This window comes from Catharus ustulatus, chromosome 16, assembly GCF_009819885.2.
Source record: "Catharus ustulatus isolate bCatUst1 chromosome 16, bCatUst1.pri.v2, whole genome shotgun sequence".
Classification (NCBI taxonomy): Eukaryota; Metazoa; Chordata; class Aves; order Passeriformes; family Turdidae; genus Catharus; species Catharus ustulatus.
This window is the reverse complement of record NC_046236.1, coordinates 12,113,075-12,127,995: the sequence shown is the minus strand read 5'-3', so window position 1 is coordinate 12,127,995 and position 14,921 is coordinate 12,113,075. Positions and strand designations below refer to the sequence as shown.

General features: G+C 50.7%; 1 protein-coding gene across 2 annotated transcripts; it reads right to left on the bottom strand.

The window, feature by feature from the left end:
- Positions 1–7,508: 7,508 nt before the first annotated feature.
- On the bottom strand, positions 7,509–14,604 carry CHST12 (carbohydrate sulfotransferase 12). Of its 2 annotated transcripts, none has more exons than XM_033074575.1 (2): positions 14,524–14,604; positions 7,509–9,261 (listed from the first exon to the last, which is right to left on the bottom strand). In XM_033074575.1, exon 2 carries the CDS (start codon positions 9,164–9,166, stop codon positions 7,916–7,918), a length of 1,251 nt encoding a protein of 416 aa, XP_032930466.1. In that variant the 5' UTR covers positions 9,167–9,261; positions 14,524–14,604; the 3' UTR covers positions 7,509–7,915. The 2 variants fall into 2 exon arrangements, with proteins under 2 accessions (XP_032930466.1, XP_032930467.1); XM_033074576.2 differs by lacking the exon at positions 14,524–14,604 and adding an exon at positions 14,229–14,419.
- Between the last annotated feature and the right edge of the window lie 317 nt (positions 14,605–14,921).

Below are 14,921 nucleotides of genomic sequence, written 5' to 3'. Positions count from 1 at the left end.
AGCCGTACCTGGGTTCACTCTGTGGCTGCTGAGGGGAGATGGAATGGGGCAGGCTCAGGGATGGACAGACAGAGGGACAGAGGGACAGAGGGACAGAGGGACAGAGGGACACAGGGACATCCACAGCCCCCAGCAGAGCCTGACTGTCCCACACTCACAGCACCCTGGGGGTTGCACAGCACAAACCACCCTGGGACACAACAGGGTTGCTCAGGAGAACTAATGAGCAAACTGGGTTAATCAAGAGAAATGTCCTAGAATTGACAATCCATTGCAAGGTGGTAATTGTCAGCACAGAAATGACTCGGAAAACAGAATGCCATCACTTGCATGTATCTCACTCCACCAGAAATGTGTTTGTTTAAACATTTCACATGTGTTCACCTGCCCAGAATTGTGGATTGGTTCTGACACCTGACTTCACGTACATGACATTCACACTCACAATACATGAAATACAAGGGAAGATAATCAAGAAACACAAATCTAGGTCATTGTGACCTGAAGCAAGAACCTTTATTCAGAAGACCTGCATGCCCAGACTACTCCTGGGTAGCTGTGTCATGCCAAGGTGGGTTCCCCACTGTGCACAGCAACACCCAGCACTTGGGAAATGCTTATAGACACTCAGTTCACTGATTTATCATTAGCTAAAGGTCACCAAAGGCTTTGTAAAAAGCTTTATCCTCTCAGCATGATCATTCTAGGTGACAAATACTTCTGATTTACCCAAGACACAAAATATACAGAGTCAGAAATCAATGAAGCATGCAAAGGTTGAGGGAAAGAAAAACTGGAGACAGACAGAAGTGCCCAATAAGATGTGAAAGGTCATTGGCACCATCTCTCCAGCACTTCCACCCCCCATGGACACTGCCCTGCTTGCAGAGACTGACAGCTGGTAGAGCTGCAAACCTTCCACCCCCAGCACAGGCAAGCAGAACCTTAGACCACCACTCTTCTTGGTTTGCTCTAAATAACTGTTTGTGGTCCAAGTCCACAATGCCCAGTCCCACTCATGAGGACACAGGAATTTCAGATAATCTGTCCCCACATCCTGTATCAGAACTCCTTGGATTTTGCTGCTGCATTATGATAAGTTTTCACCACCTAATTTTTCAGTTATTTCTTTTCTCTCTACTTTGGCCCCTGTTTCCCCCTGGGAGAGCAGACAGGACAGGTCTCCACGCTGCAGCAGATGGCACCTGGTTTCTCAGCAGCCCCTCAGCATTTACCCACTCCACAGAATCCCCATTTTGTTTAGAGATGCCCTCCACTCCCCTCACCCTTTTTATCTTTCAGAAACACATCCCCAGCCCTGCTCCACTCCCTGCTGACCATTCTTTTGGCCTCCACTGCCTTTTTAACACATGTTCTTGGCTCTTCTCTGTCCCCTGCACTCCTCCCATGTTTTCCACAGAGACCTGTGTAGTGTCCAAACAAAACAAGAGTCAGTCCCAATGGCATTTTATTCCATCCATTTTGAATTCCTACAATGACAGAGAAATAAAGACTGAAACTGCAGCTTCTCTGCCACAAAATGTGGCTTTGCCAAAGCTGTGTGTGATCCATCTGCCTGGGGGATAAAATATGGAATTCATGAAGGCACTGCTTGGTGCGTCAGGAAAAGTCTCCCTCATTTGTTGAACACATGGTTTGGGCAAGACTGGGAGTATTTTGGTACTGGCACAGTCTGAGAATGAGAATCTGAGACAAAATTACAAACCCCTTCATCAGGTGAAATGTGCCAGCCCTGCTAATGGCATCTCAGCTGGCTGAGCACTGCTCAAGAATGCCCAGCATTTCCCCAGATGAAGAAAGACATTTTGTTCAGATTGATGGTACTCTCTGTGCCTCCTCTTCCTCTGGAGGCCAGCCAGGAGCAGAGCAGGATGGTGAGCTGGGACCTCTGCATTTCTGTGGCAGAGTTTTGCTCACAGGCCCATATGAGCCCTTGAGCTGCCCAAAGCATCTGTACTTCTTGAATCTATCCAGTTCTCATGCCAACAGCTTCCAGATCAGCCCCATGCTAAAACGTGCCTGGAATGAGGCAGTTTTGCATGGTTTTCACTGCCAGCACTCCATCCCAACACTCCCACCCAGGTCACTGCTCCTCCTGGGGAGCTCCAGACCTCCTGTGGACACAGCTCAGACACAGGAGCTCGCCAGAAAACAGGTGGCTACCACCTCCCCTTTATGGAGGACAAACAGGAGGCAGCTTGAGGAACTCACCAAAGGGCTCACAGCTACAATTAGCATCACTGATAATTAAATACATGCTCCTTGGCTCTGTCTCATGGTTTGAGGAGGAAAACATGGTCCATTGGATGAGTCTGGGTTCACATCATTCCCTGTGAGGGAAATTCCTGCTGCCCTGCACCCCACCAGAGCCTGGGGGTCACTGTCTCTCTCCAAATGCAGTGGGCCAGGTCCAGGTCTCACAGCACAGATGGCAAGGACAAAAATACCTGAAAGGCCAGATATAAAAGGCAGCAGTCCTAAAGTATAAATAGTGAGAAAAAACTGATGGACAGCCACATTTACTCACCCTGCTTCCCTCTGGGCAAATCTGCTAAAATTACTGCAGCGTTCTCCATTAGCACCCCTGTGTGACTCTTGGGGATATCCTGGGCAGGGCTAGGAGTTAGACTTGATAATCCTTGCAGGTTTCTTCCAGCTCAGGATAGCTTGTGATTCTGTGTTTTTAAAAATCACCTCCTTCTCTGAGGTTTTTCCTGAGCCTTTAGTATTCAGTGGCAGCAATTAATTTTTCAGCCTCAGACATAGGTTCACCTGCACAAAAAAGCCCCTGCTGAGCGCAGGAGCCGCGCTGGGGGTTTGGGTGGTGCTTTGCACCCGTGATGCTGCTGGAGGACACGGACTGCTGCCCAGGAGCCAGGCTGGGGAGTGGCAGCAGCGTCCGGCAGAGCCCAGAGCTCAAAAGGGGTTCCAGAATGGGCCATGGCGAGAGGCTGCAGCCCCGGCTACCGGGGAGCCTCGCACAGACACGGCAGAGAGGAGAGGCTCAGGGAGCGCCGCCGGCTGCCGAGCACCCTCCCATCCCAGCACAGGGGGTCCAGCATCCCTCCCATCCCAGCACAAGGCTCTCAGCATCCCTCCCATGCCAGCACAGAGTTCTCCAGCATCCCTCCCATCCCAGCACAAGGCTCTCAGCATCCCTCCCATCCCAGCACAGGGGGCTCCAGCATCCCTCCCATCCCAGCACAAGGCTCTCAGCATCCCTCCCATCCCAGCACAGGGCTCTCCAGCATCGCTCCCATCCCAGCACAAGGCTCTCAGCATCCCTCCCATCCCAGAACAGTGCTCTCAGCATCACTCCCATCCCATCCCAGAGCTCTCCAGCATCCCTCCCATCCCAGGGCTCTCAGCATCACTCCCATCCCAGCACAAGGCTCTCAGCATCCCTCCCATCCCAGACCAGGGTTCTCCAGCATCCCCCCCATTCCAGAACAGGGCTCTCCCACAGCACTCCCAGCACGGCCTGGCACTCTGCCCCAGCCCCCAGGGCAAATGCTCCCTAATTCCTGCGAGGACAGACCTCAGCCTGCACAGTCTGAGCTCGATCCCCAGTTTGATTGAATCAAGGACAGAGAAGAGCTGCACTGTGCCAGCTCCAGAGCCAGCACCACCCATCCTCCCCATCTCTTTCCCAAACAGCCAGGTATCAATGGCTTTATTAAATCCTGCTTTATTTATCCCTCTTGCCCTTGACTAGAGGGTTTATGAGCAAGACCAGCGTGGGCAAGCCCTTAAATTCAAGCAACACGACTTTCTTTTGAGCCACCACACCCCACACCCCCGCTGGCACCGCTGTGCACCACAGCCCCGCAGCGCCCTGCCAAGTCACCGGCTTTCCCCCGCGGGCGCTGCGAAGGTCCAGCTTACGTAAGAAGGAACAAACTGGCTTTTCTTCACCACCCTTTCAATGCTGCCATTCATCCCCTGCCCTCCATCCTCCCTGTGCCACCTTGAAGGATGCAAAACACAGAGCCAAAACACTTCATCTCACACGTTGTCCTGGGGTGAATGCTGTCAGTGGGTGATGAGTCTATAATTTTGTCCTCCTGAACACCAGTGAATTAAAGGGTTAAGGCAAAAAAATGCTGAGATGCAAAGGTACTCATGTGCTAAAGACACTCCTACCCTGACAAAGTCATGTCACTGCTCAAAAAACAACGAGTTCTGACCTGACAGCTCTTTCCTGGAGGACACAGGGGCTGCAAAGCCAGGTCACATGCATCCCACTGCACCAGAGAATCCGGCATCAAACAGCGAGGGACCAAACCTCCTCAATGGTTGTGTAAAGATTTTGGCTCTGATGCTGAGCAAGCACTAAAGCTGGTTTCAGTTCTACCCAGCTGGAAACATCTTGGTCAAACCCCAGGTTATTTTTGCATCTGCACATCAGTTCTGCCTCGTTAAAGACTCTGTGCTGGCTTTGGCCAAGTGGTCAACCCCAGGGAAAAGCAAGCCAAGAGGGGAACAGGACACAACTTTGCAGGCTGAGCATGAAATGACAAAGCCAGGTTTATTCAGACACAAATAGCCTGCTTCAAAGCGTTTTCCACCCCTCATGAAACTGATACTAGCATCATAACCATCTACATTCCAGGATTTTTAGCCCTCTTTTGACTTCAGGCCAGCATGGATGCATTCTGCCTGCCCTTATTTGTCAAATCCCAAATTCCAACTCCTTTACGAAACCAGGAGGGAAGGAAGCATGGCTGGTTGAACTCTTTGTTCTTCTCCCCCCCACATACACACTTTCACATCATGAGAACAGAGCAAGAAACCCACAAAAAATGCACATTTCCAAAGCCAGAGGCTACATCCCAGTTTTGGCAACCCAGTGGTCTTACCACAAAGCTCAGAACAGCCCGGATCCCCTTTGACTTCTTAACAATACATTCACAGTGGTGGCAGGGTGGGGAAGAAGGGCTTCAAAAGGGAGGAGCAGCAAGGAACAAGTTATTTTGAATCCAGAAGCCAACCACTGCAGCATGAACACTCCCCATCGGAGTTTTACTGCTCCTCCCGGGACGAGCTTTGAAGCGTGGCAATGGAAAATGAGGAGAGAGCCAACAGCACCCAGCACGCTGGTTTGGGACATTTCTGCAAGCACTAAAATGTCAAAGATATCAATACAGCCTGGTCTTGGTGAGGTGAAAGAGGTAAAATAGAGAAGAAGGGCCCTGGGTGGCCTCATGCCATCCATCCATTCTCCTGCCTGCAGCTCCCAGGGAGGCTGGTGAAGCCATTGGGATGCAGGCAGCTTGCTCAGCCTCACACATGGGGTGTTTTGGAGCTCAGTGTGATGCAGGGTTAGCACATAAAGCTGGAATTTACACACTTCATCCAGCTTTGGATGTGGAAAGAGAAATCCGTGTGTTCCAAGTCTCCCCTGTCTAGCCAGTGTCGGCAAGGGAAGGGAGCCTTAGAAAAACCTTTTTCTTCTATGGCTGTTAAAACACAAGGCAGCCACATGGAGAGGACACACTCTCACACCCCATGGAGCAGCTGCTGGGCAGGTTTTGCAGCCATTTCGCACCTTTTCTGCCCATTGCACAACCAGGACTTCACTGCAAAAATGGTAATACTGCAAGGCATTCCTTCCCTGCCCTGGATGACTGCCAGCAGTGACCTTGAGATGTTCCTGGGACAGGCCACGGCCGTGAATCACAGGACAAGTGTGGCTGGGGAGGCAGCAGCTGGTTTGCAGGGTGGCACTGGGATCCAGCAGCCAAGCACTGCTCGGAGGGGCAGGAAGGGAGAGGAGCAGATCAGGAGGTGCAGGGGAAGCAGGTGGTGGGAAGCTCACACGGCATCTGTGCTGCGGCCCCAGCCCCCCATGCCTGCACATACTAAATATCAATTACATGGAAATTAAAAAAGGAAAAAATAAACACTTTGAAAAGACAAGAGATGAAAACATCCACGCTGCGTTTTCTGAAGAGCGGGATGAACCCACCCTGAAGAAATGTAAATGGAGCAGGAATCAAGAGACTCCCGGGATTACTCATTATAGGAGACGAGACTCTACATCTCTCTGTTTTGCAGCAATTAACTGTTAACTGGGGAAAAAATGAATAGATCAACACTTTTCTATTATTAGTTTTAAATAATGACTCAGAAACAGGCACTTCCTTTTTCCCCAAGCTATGAGGAGCAAAGCACTGAGACCCTGACGGCTTCAGGCTCATTTAAACTGCAAATATATCTGCAGAAATTACAGGAGAGTGGTGTGAATACAAGGAGAAACAAACTCTTTGTTCTGAGTCTAACTACCAGCAATTATCTCCCATTTATAGGTTAAAAAGCTTGATACAGCATATTTGTTAGGGAGAGCATGGAGTGCCTAGATGTACTTGTGCAGAAACTGGGGAGGTGAGGAGAGAGACAGAGGAAAAGAAAGTCACACCTGCTGATAGCCTTGGACAGGAACTGAGTAAAAGGCCAATACAAAGGAGTCTCCTCAAAACACAGAGCTGTCTCCCAAGGCCTGACCCTGGACCTTAATCACCAATACTATCCACAGTCCAGGGAAATAATTAAGCATTTCAGCTCTGAAAGAGTTGCCTGCCTAATCTGCTAAGCAAACATTTTGCAGAGCAATTCAGAGAGAGAAAGAGAAGCAGATTCAGCTGATGAGACACAAAAAGTCTCTAAAGGCATTAATTTCCTTTGGGAAGCAGCCCACATGCTCCCAGCACAGTGGGAACCATCACTCCTGCAGCAGGTCCCAGCAAGGCAGATGATCAAATCTGCATCAGCCATTTGGAGTAAGCGGAAAGGCAGCAGATGAGATGTGGTGTCACGAGCATAGCTGGAATGCTGAAAACAGAAAAACTTTGAGTTCACCAGTTCACCTTGACATCTGCTTATTGAAGGAAACCTTTTGGATTTTCTTCTCCCAGGGATAAGGATCTGCATCTCTGCCACTCAGAGCAGGTACAGGGATGGTGAGGACACAGCACAGCTCTCAAGGGACTTGCACTGCATGCAGCAGTGCCCAGGACATGGAGCAGCACACCAGGCCTGGCCAGCTCGCCCACCACCCCTAAGACCTTCAGCACCCTCCTGGAGTGGGACAAGTCACAGCAATGCTCCACACTGGCAGGGTATAGGGGCTGAACCTCAGCTTTGAGGACAGCAGAGTCCCACAGTGCTTTGCCAAAAGGTCAGGCAGTGCAGAGTTGCTGTGTTGGCCACCTGCACGCCCCAAAACACCCCACAGGACTTGTTGTCACTGCTCCCAGTGCCATTTCCTTTCTGTGACCCTGGTGTCCCACTCCACACCTGTGAGCAGTGTGAGTCACCAGAGTCAGGCACACATCCATCCCAGGCCTCAAGCCCATCTTGGAGTGACCACCAGCAGACCCAGCACCATCAACATCCCAGCCCCCAGAGAGATCCCAGTGCTCTGCAAACTTTGGACCTCTGAAACAGCAGCCCTGAGACAACACACAGACACAGGTACATCATTTCTTGGGGTTTTCTTTTACCTTTTTTTTTATTCCTTCCCTTCCTTTGCCACGACATACGCTTTGTTTTAAATATCTTAAATATATTAATTTTTAAAAAGTATTAATAAAAAGCTACTGAAGGACATGATTGGCAGAGTGACCGAGGGCAGCGACCCATTGCAAAGTACGGGGACATTTTAAAAAACAGAAAACAAACAATAACCCAAAAAATGGCATTTTTTGCATATGCACAGCTGGCTGGAATACCCTGGACTCTGGCATTATTGCAAAAATGGAAGGGGAAGCAGTAGAAAAAATATATTCCATTGTACCAACTTGCATTGGGAAGGGAATTAAGGGCAAAAATGAGGAGGATTTAAACTTTTTTGGTATTTCAGATGTTCCCTCCCACACCCACTGCCCAATCACTTTCAGTCTTTAAGCAAGTTTTCTGGCTTGGGATAGCCAAAGAGTACAAAATCTGCTTCATAAAGCTTGTAGAGCTGCTGCCTCCAAGCCAGTGGGATTTTGGCAAACCAGTTATCTTCCCAGCTGCTGGCAGTCCTGTTCCTGTAGCTGGGTGGGAAGCGAAGCAGCCTGTCCACTTTGAGGAGCTGCAATAAATAAGCAGCATCCTCATCCAGCGTCTCGAGCTTCCCGATGAAATCATAGTCTATCTGGCACGGGTGGCACAGCCGGTAAACCTGCCTCCAGTGCTCATTGAAGGGGGCCATCTTCTCTGTCCTGGGATCCAGTAAGTACTGGATGAAGTCAGAAAAGGAGACTTTGAGGCCTGCCCCGAAGGCCTCGCTAACGGAAGTGGGGAGGTTGGTGTGGTTGGAGTAGAGCTTTAGCATGGGGATGGCGAAACGCCGGTAGAAGTCCTCGTTCTCCAGCTCGAATTTGCTGCGAAAGGCAGAGATGAGGCGCACAAAGGGGTCTCGTACAAAGAGGAACTTGGTGTATTTCTTCAGCTTGATCTTCATCAGGTGCCGGGAGAACTTCCCGTAGCGGCGCCAGAATTTGTTGAAGGTCAGGTGGGTGCTGGTGTTGTGGACGTGTTCCCTGGGGATATCCAGAGGGTTCCTGTAGGGCACTCCCTGGTCCAGCAGGCTCTCACTCAGCACGATCATCACACGTTTCCAGTTGGTGCAGGCCACCTTGGGCACGTAGCAGTAGATGACGCCGTGGCGGTCATCCACGATCAGGTGGTTGAGCTCGTAGTTTGGAATGTCATCGAAGGAGCGCTCCTTGGTGGGGAAGGTGAAGCTGGAATTGGCACAAAACTCCCGCAATGTTCTCTGCCTCTCTACCTGCAGCTTCTCTTGGTCCAAGCTGTTCCTGTCCTTGTGTGTAGACCAGTCATAGCCCCGCACGTTCTCCTCCAAGTTACTCACCATGGGCTTGTTGGAGCCCTGCACGAGGAGCTGCTCTGTCTTTCGGGGGATAGAGCTGTTCTGTTTCAGGCTCGAACTAAGCAGCTTTGCCAAAAATTCATCTACATCTGGCAAGGTTTCCCAGTCCTCACCTGCTGCGATGGCTCCTGGGGAGCGGGGTCTGGAGAAGGACGTGTGCAGGTAGAAGTGAGCTGTGCCCACGTTGTCCCAGTACACAATAATCAGGAGGATCATGAAGATGGAGACCAGCACCACAGACAGACGAAGGAGCCGCGCTTTGGTCATCCTGACACCCACTGTGGTAGCTGGCTTTCACCTGGATTCACCTCTGGCTTGCAGAGTGAGGCTTGGGATCCAGCATGGTGCTGCAGAGCAGGAGCCTGGAAAGGTACAAGGAAAGAAAAGTTAGTTGAACCCTCAATCCTTCTGGTTTGGAGAGAATGACCTGGCACAATCAAAACTTGTGGGGCTGACCATCCCCACTTCCACATGGGGAGAGCTGTGAGAGTTGGAGGTATCTGTGAAAAAGAGCTGGCTGGCCAAAAGCAGAAATAATGTGTGACAATTTTATCAGTTTCATAGAAATCATGGCTTTTTATCAATCCCAAGTTTCTGGAGTTAGGTGAGGTCAAGAGCAGCTCTGTTTAAATTTTACAAAATTCGTGAGATATAATTATTTCAGGCCTAGAGCTTAGAGAGGCAAGTTTGAGAGTATTAAAATATATGACCATACACAGAAAGTATGCAGAGCCTTTCAGATCTCCCATATTTTTACACTATCTAACACACAAGAAGAAAGAAGCCTCAATCTATGATTTCAGCTTTTGGTATCACACTGTGGTCTCATCTCTGCATGAAAGTGCTCTGTGCTGAAAACAAATTCCTTACTGGAGTTATGAATAGAGGGCTGAAGGTGCCACTGCCCCAGTGGCTAAAGCAAGTTCCTGCTGAGAGAACATCACTGACCAGAACACACCATCTTATCTATCTGTGTGAAGGCACGCAGTAGGTGTTATCGCCATGACCTTTATGGGCAGCTATTTCATTTTGCCAGGAACAAAGATTACACAGTTCTCCTACAACCTCCCCACAATGGGATACAGTCTTGATAAGAGCCACATCAATAAAAATCTAAAGGAGAGATTACTTTTAACTGAATTATTTCAGAGATTAAGGGTGCTCTGGTAAATCTGTGTTCATGCCCAGACACTGTTGAGTCAGGACCTCTTTTCCTGCTTTAATGTAATTTATATTTCTATCACACTCAACACTAACAACTCTTGATCACCAAAGACAGGTGAGAAATCACTTAAAGGGGCAGCTCAGATCATCTGTTCTGAGGGTGCAGCAGATTTGAGTTTTTTGCTTCAACCAGCCCCTCTTTTCACTGCTGCCTGCTTTCCATGGCTCCCAGCCCCTTTCTTCCTGCAAAATCCTCAGGGAACACCCATCTCCCCACCCTGCTGCACGCTTTCTGGTCCAAGGCTCTGCACAGAGGCAGGCTGGCAAACCAGCCTTGATCTCTCCCCAAGCCAGCAAGGAGCCAGTGCCTACAGCCAGGGAAGAAACACACAGCAAAGTGAGGAGCTACAAGTAGTTACTGCCGTGTTCTCCACCCCTGCAAGCACAGTCCAGGCTCTGATTATAAACACACAGCAGCACCTACAGATAAAAAACAAGAGCTGTCCTTTCCACAGACATCCTAAGTATTTCCAATGACTTCAGAACAAACCCTGCAAACACCAGCTTTGAAAACAAAGCCACTTCAGGGCAAGCTGCCCTGAAAAGTTTTTTTTTTTAAGTGAAGGCTGGGTGTCTCTTCTTCCCAAAACACAGAGGTTGCTCCCCTGCCAATTCACACCACCCTTAAACAGCATCAACCCCTCCCTTCACAGAGATGCAGAAGAACTCGAGTCCAGATACAAAAACATGCTGAGTTCTGTCATTCCAAGGGGAAAGGTGCTCAGCACTTCTGAAGTTCATTGCAGCCTTGCAGTGAAATAAATGACTTAGTAAAAAGTGTCTTGCATGGCTGTTCTTGTGTCTTAGGGTGACAGGTTTTTACAACCAAAGTCCAGGTTTCAAACACTAGACAAGAATTTAGCAACAAAGAGGAACAATACCAGATACTGTTACATGTCAAAGTATTAGGTCAGCTTGTCCCAAGACATAGAACAGACATCCAAAGGCTTATGGTTTCTCCACCCTGGTGTATTTATTTACAATTGGGAAGTAGGCAGAGCCAGAAATTCAGCAGAGCTGTAGCCTAACACAAGGCTTTGCACTGCAACACCACGAAGTGCCCTTTCCTGAAGCCAGGTTCTTATTCTGCCTGTGAAGAGGAGCTGGAGGAGCTGCAGACATAACGTTTTACACTCTGCAGAGCAAGAAGCAGGTATTACTCAGCAGTAATTCTCCGAGTTTAGCTAGTCAACATTGAGGATGGAGCAGATCTGAGAAGAAACATCCAGAGAGACCAGCAGAGAGCTAAAGAAGGGGCAAATTACATATGTGCGTCAGCACTTCAGACCAAGCACCCGAGTCCAGCAGAAGAAGATAATGGAGGGACACTGCCAAGCCTCCTGCTTGGCACACTCCTGGGTTTGAGTCTTGCCCAAATGTGTTCTTGCTTTTGATCCCGTTTAGCTGCTCAGGGCAGGGACTGCTTCCTATTCTGGATGAATAGGGTGCCCACTGCGCACAGCATCCCAGCACGCTGTGCTTCCAGCGCTGCTTGAGACCTCAGGGCTGCCTGGAATGCAGCACGGAGCATCCTTTTTCCTTTTCTGCTATCCCCATACCCAGCAGCTTCCACAGCAGCCTCCCAGCATTCCTGCTAAGCTGTCCCAGCCAGGCATGGGCACATCACCCTCCTGGCAGCAGTGACAGGGGCAGACTGGACACTGTGTGTGGCACTCACATTCCTGGGCCAAATGGAAAGAGGGATCTTCACCAAAGCCACCCCACAATGCAGCTTTACCCAGTGCACCCCAAGGGCTGCAGCCTGCTTTCCAGGACACGGCACGCAGGCCTGCCAGAGAGTTTGGCTTTTCCAAGACACACACACAGCAGCAAGCAGCACAGAATCAGAAAGACTCCACTTCCATTAACTCTACCAGTGCCAGAGAGGAACCCTGGAAAAGAGCAGTAAGACAGCTTAATTCCCCCTCAGAAGGAAAACGCTGCAGAAAACAAGAGTTGCTCTATTGATTATGACCCATCCCCTTCCTGAGCACTTCACAAAGTGACTGAAAGCACAAATTAGAGGTCTCTGTGCACATTAGAGGGAACGTGCCTCTGTCCTCCCCTTGCCAGAATCAAAAGGAAAAGCTTCCAGAAAGAGCCAAGAATTTACATTCAAGTTCAACCCAAAGTCACCAGCCAACAGGAACGTGCACCAGGATCCACACAAAGCTGCCTCTGTGACACGGTGCTGGCAAACTGGAAAGTGGACCAAGTGCTATAATCATCCACAGAGCTCCCTGAGCAGCCATCCACTGACCATCTCCAACCTGAACCTGGCCTGAGTGTAAACCAAGAACTGTTCTCTCCATCCCAGGCCAGAGAAAGACACTGAGGTCTGAGGTCACTGGTCCCATGACATGTCACAGCCCCTGCTGTGTCAAACAAGCACCTCTCAAACCGTCATTTAACCCCAGAAATGGGAGGATGTGTCCTCAGCACTCTTATTGCAAAAGCTATTGCAGATGCAACTCCTAGGGGGTTTAGAAACTTTAGTTTCCAACTTCACAGCCCGATTGTAACTGTTTGTTCTTAGGACAGATAACAACTTAAGTAATGTGCGTCTCTTTTTTTCCTTTCCTCTTGGCTTTATGCAACAACTACATTCTCTTCCAGCCTCTCTGCAAAAGAAAGTAACTCCAGCTCACTTACAGGAGCAGTAAGGTCTACAGAAAATAAAGCAGCTTACAGAAAGGTAGACACAGGAGACAGTAAGCCCTCTCTATGAACAGTGGTTTTGAAAGAAATGTGCCTCCAAAGGCTTGGGCCTCTCCTCTTGGTTTGGGTTTCCTCAGCATTAAGCACCACCTCAACTCCTCCAGCGCCCACTTGATCTAACATGAGAAGATACAGGATTTCAGGCAGCTTACTTGGATTTTGCCTGCTGAGTATGATAGAAAGAAGTGGAGCAAGAACTTTTAAAACACATAATCCCTCCCTCAACAAATTCAAATGGATACTTTCCCTTGGGGCACTTCACCAGGGATCACTGGACTCATGTAGCCTTCTATACTCACATTAATGGTATACACACACCCTAAGCAGTTGTGCTTAGGGAATCAGCAACCTCTAGAAAAGTAGAACCAATTTAATCTCCTAAAGGTGCAGGAGAACAAGCTTTCACCAGTCAAAGCAGAGTGTACCAAAAATAAAAAAATTCATGCACTTGGTTATAACTCAACACATTGTTTCTGCCCAGCCTCCCAAAAGTCTAGCACCCTTTGCAGAGCAAGGGGGTTTTAACTCATCAGATGATGATAATACTTATATTAGTACAAATGTACACCATAAGCAAAAAAAGGAGCTGCTTTGCATGTTGCACCACAACTTAGCCCATATACGTTAGGGACCAGCAGAAGAACATCCTAATCTACAGTCTGCCAGCACCTTGCCTGCCATTGCTGCCAAAAAGCCTGGCTTGTACAGGCTTGGCAGGACTCATCACCTCTTTTTTAATACCCATACTTGGAAGTTGTCACAATTCCTTAAATTTTAGGAGGAAACTCCCAAAACACAGCACATCCTGTCCATGTTTGTTTTGTCACAAACTTCCAGCACATGCACTGGAAAATCCTTGGCTTTACAATCGCAGGAAGCACCTCAGGCAGCCCCGGAGCTGCAGCCTGGGCCAACAACACCCGGGGACATTTGCTGTGTGTCAACCCCGACACTCGCTCGGGCTGCAGCCACCTCACAAACACCTGGCTCGGGCAGTTTTCAGCCTGAGCTCTGCTGAGAAGTTTTCCACGTGGAGTTGAGGCTGGAAGAAGAGAGTTTCTGGATGCCCGCGGAGCAGCGCTGGGAGCCGGGCTGTGCCGGCTGCATCCCGGCATCGCTCCCGGCCGGGCTGTGCCAGCCTCGGGCCCAGCACCGGGGCTGGAGGGACTCACAGAATCATTAAAGTTGGAAAAGACCTCCAGGATCGAGTCCCACGCTCAGCCTAACGCTGTCAGGTCCGCCACCAAACCGTGACCCCAAGTGCCACATCTCCCTCCAAGGGACGGTGACACCGCCACCTCTGCGGGCAGCGCCTTCCCTGGCTCAGCTTGAGGCTGTTTCCTCTTCTTCTGTCTTTTGCTACCTGGGAAAAAATACCGACACCCACCTGTCTACAACCTCCTTCCAGGTAGAGAGCGATGAGGTCCCCCCGGTCCGCCTTTAATCCAGGCTAGACCTCCCCAGCTCCCTGAGGAGCGTCCAGCCGGGAATGTGCTGTGCGTGTGGAGAAGCGGAGCTGCCCCGCAGAGCCCCCCGCGTCCCGCCGGAGCCGAGCCCTACCTGGCACCGGGGACAGGCGTGCTCATAACCGGGAGCTGGCCCGGCCCCGGGGCGGCACCGCCTCAGCGAGCCCCGCCCGGCCCCTCGGACAACCCCCGAGCCCCGCCCGGCCCCGCGCTCACCTCCCGCCGGGGCACCGCAGCCTTCGCCTTCTTCCCCTTCCCTCCTCCTCCTCCTCCTCCTCCTCCTCCCGCCGCGCTCCCGGCGCCGCCTCTCGCGAGACGCCGCGCGCGGGGGTCCCCGCGGGGCCGCGCAGGCGCCGCTCCGCCCGCCAGGGGGCGGCCCCGGCCGCGCGCCGCCCTCGCCTGAGGGGCCGCAGTGGTGGCGGGAGCGGGGCGGCTCTGGCAGCGGTGAGGGGCGCTGGAACCCACCCAGCGTGAGGAGAAATGGCCGTGAACTGAAACACAAGATTCACCTCGGCATGGGGGAGCTGCTTCCCACGAGGGTGCGGAGTCTCCCTCTCTGGAGATGTCCCAAACGCACCCGGACGCTCTCCGGTGTCACCTGCTATAGGTGAACC

What these genes read in the sequence shown, in the direction of transcription:
- CHST12 (XM_033074575.1), bottom strand. Translation starts at nt 9,166, where the DNA reads ATGACCAAAGCGCGGCTCCTTCGTCTGTCTGTGGTGCTGGTCTCCATC.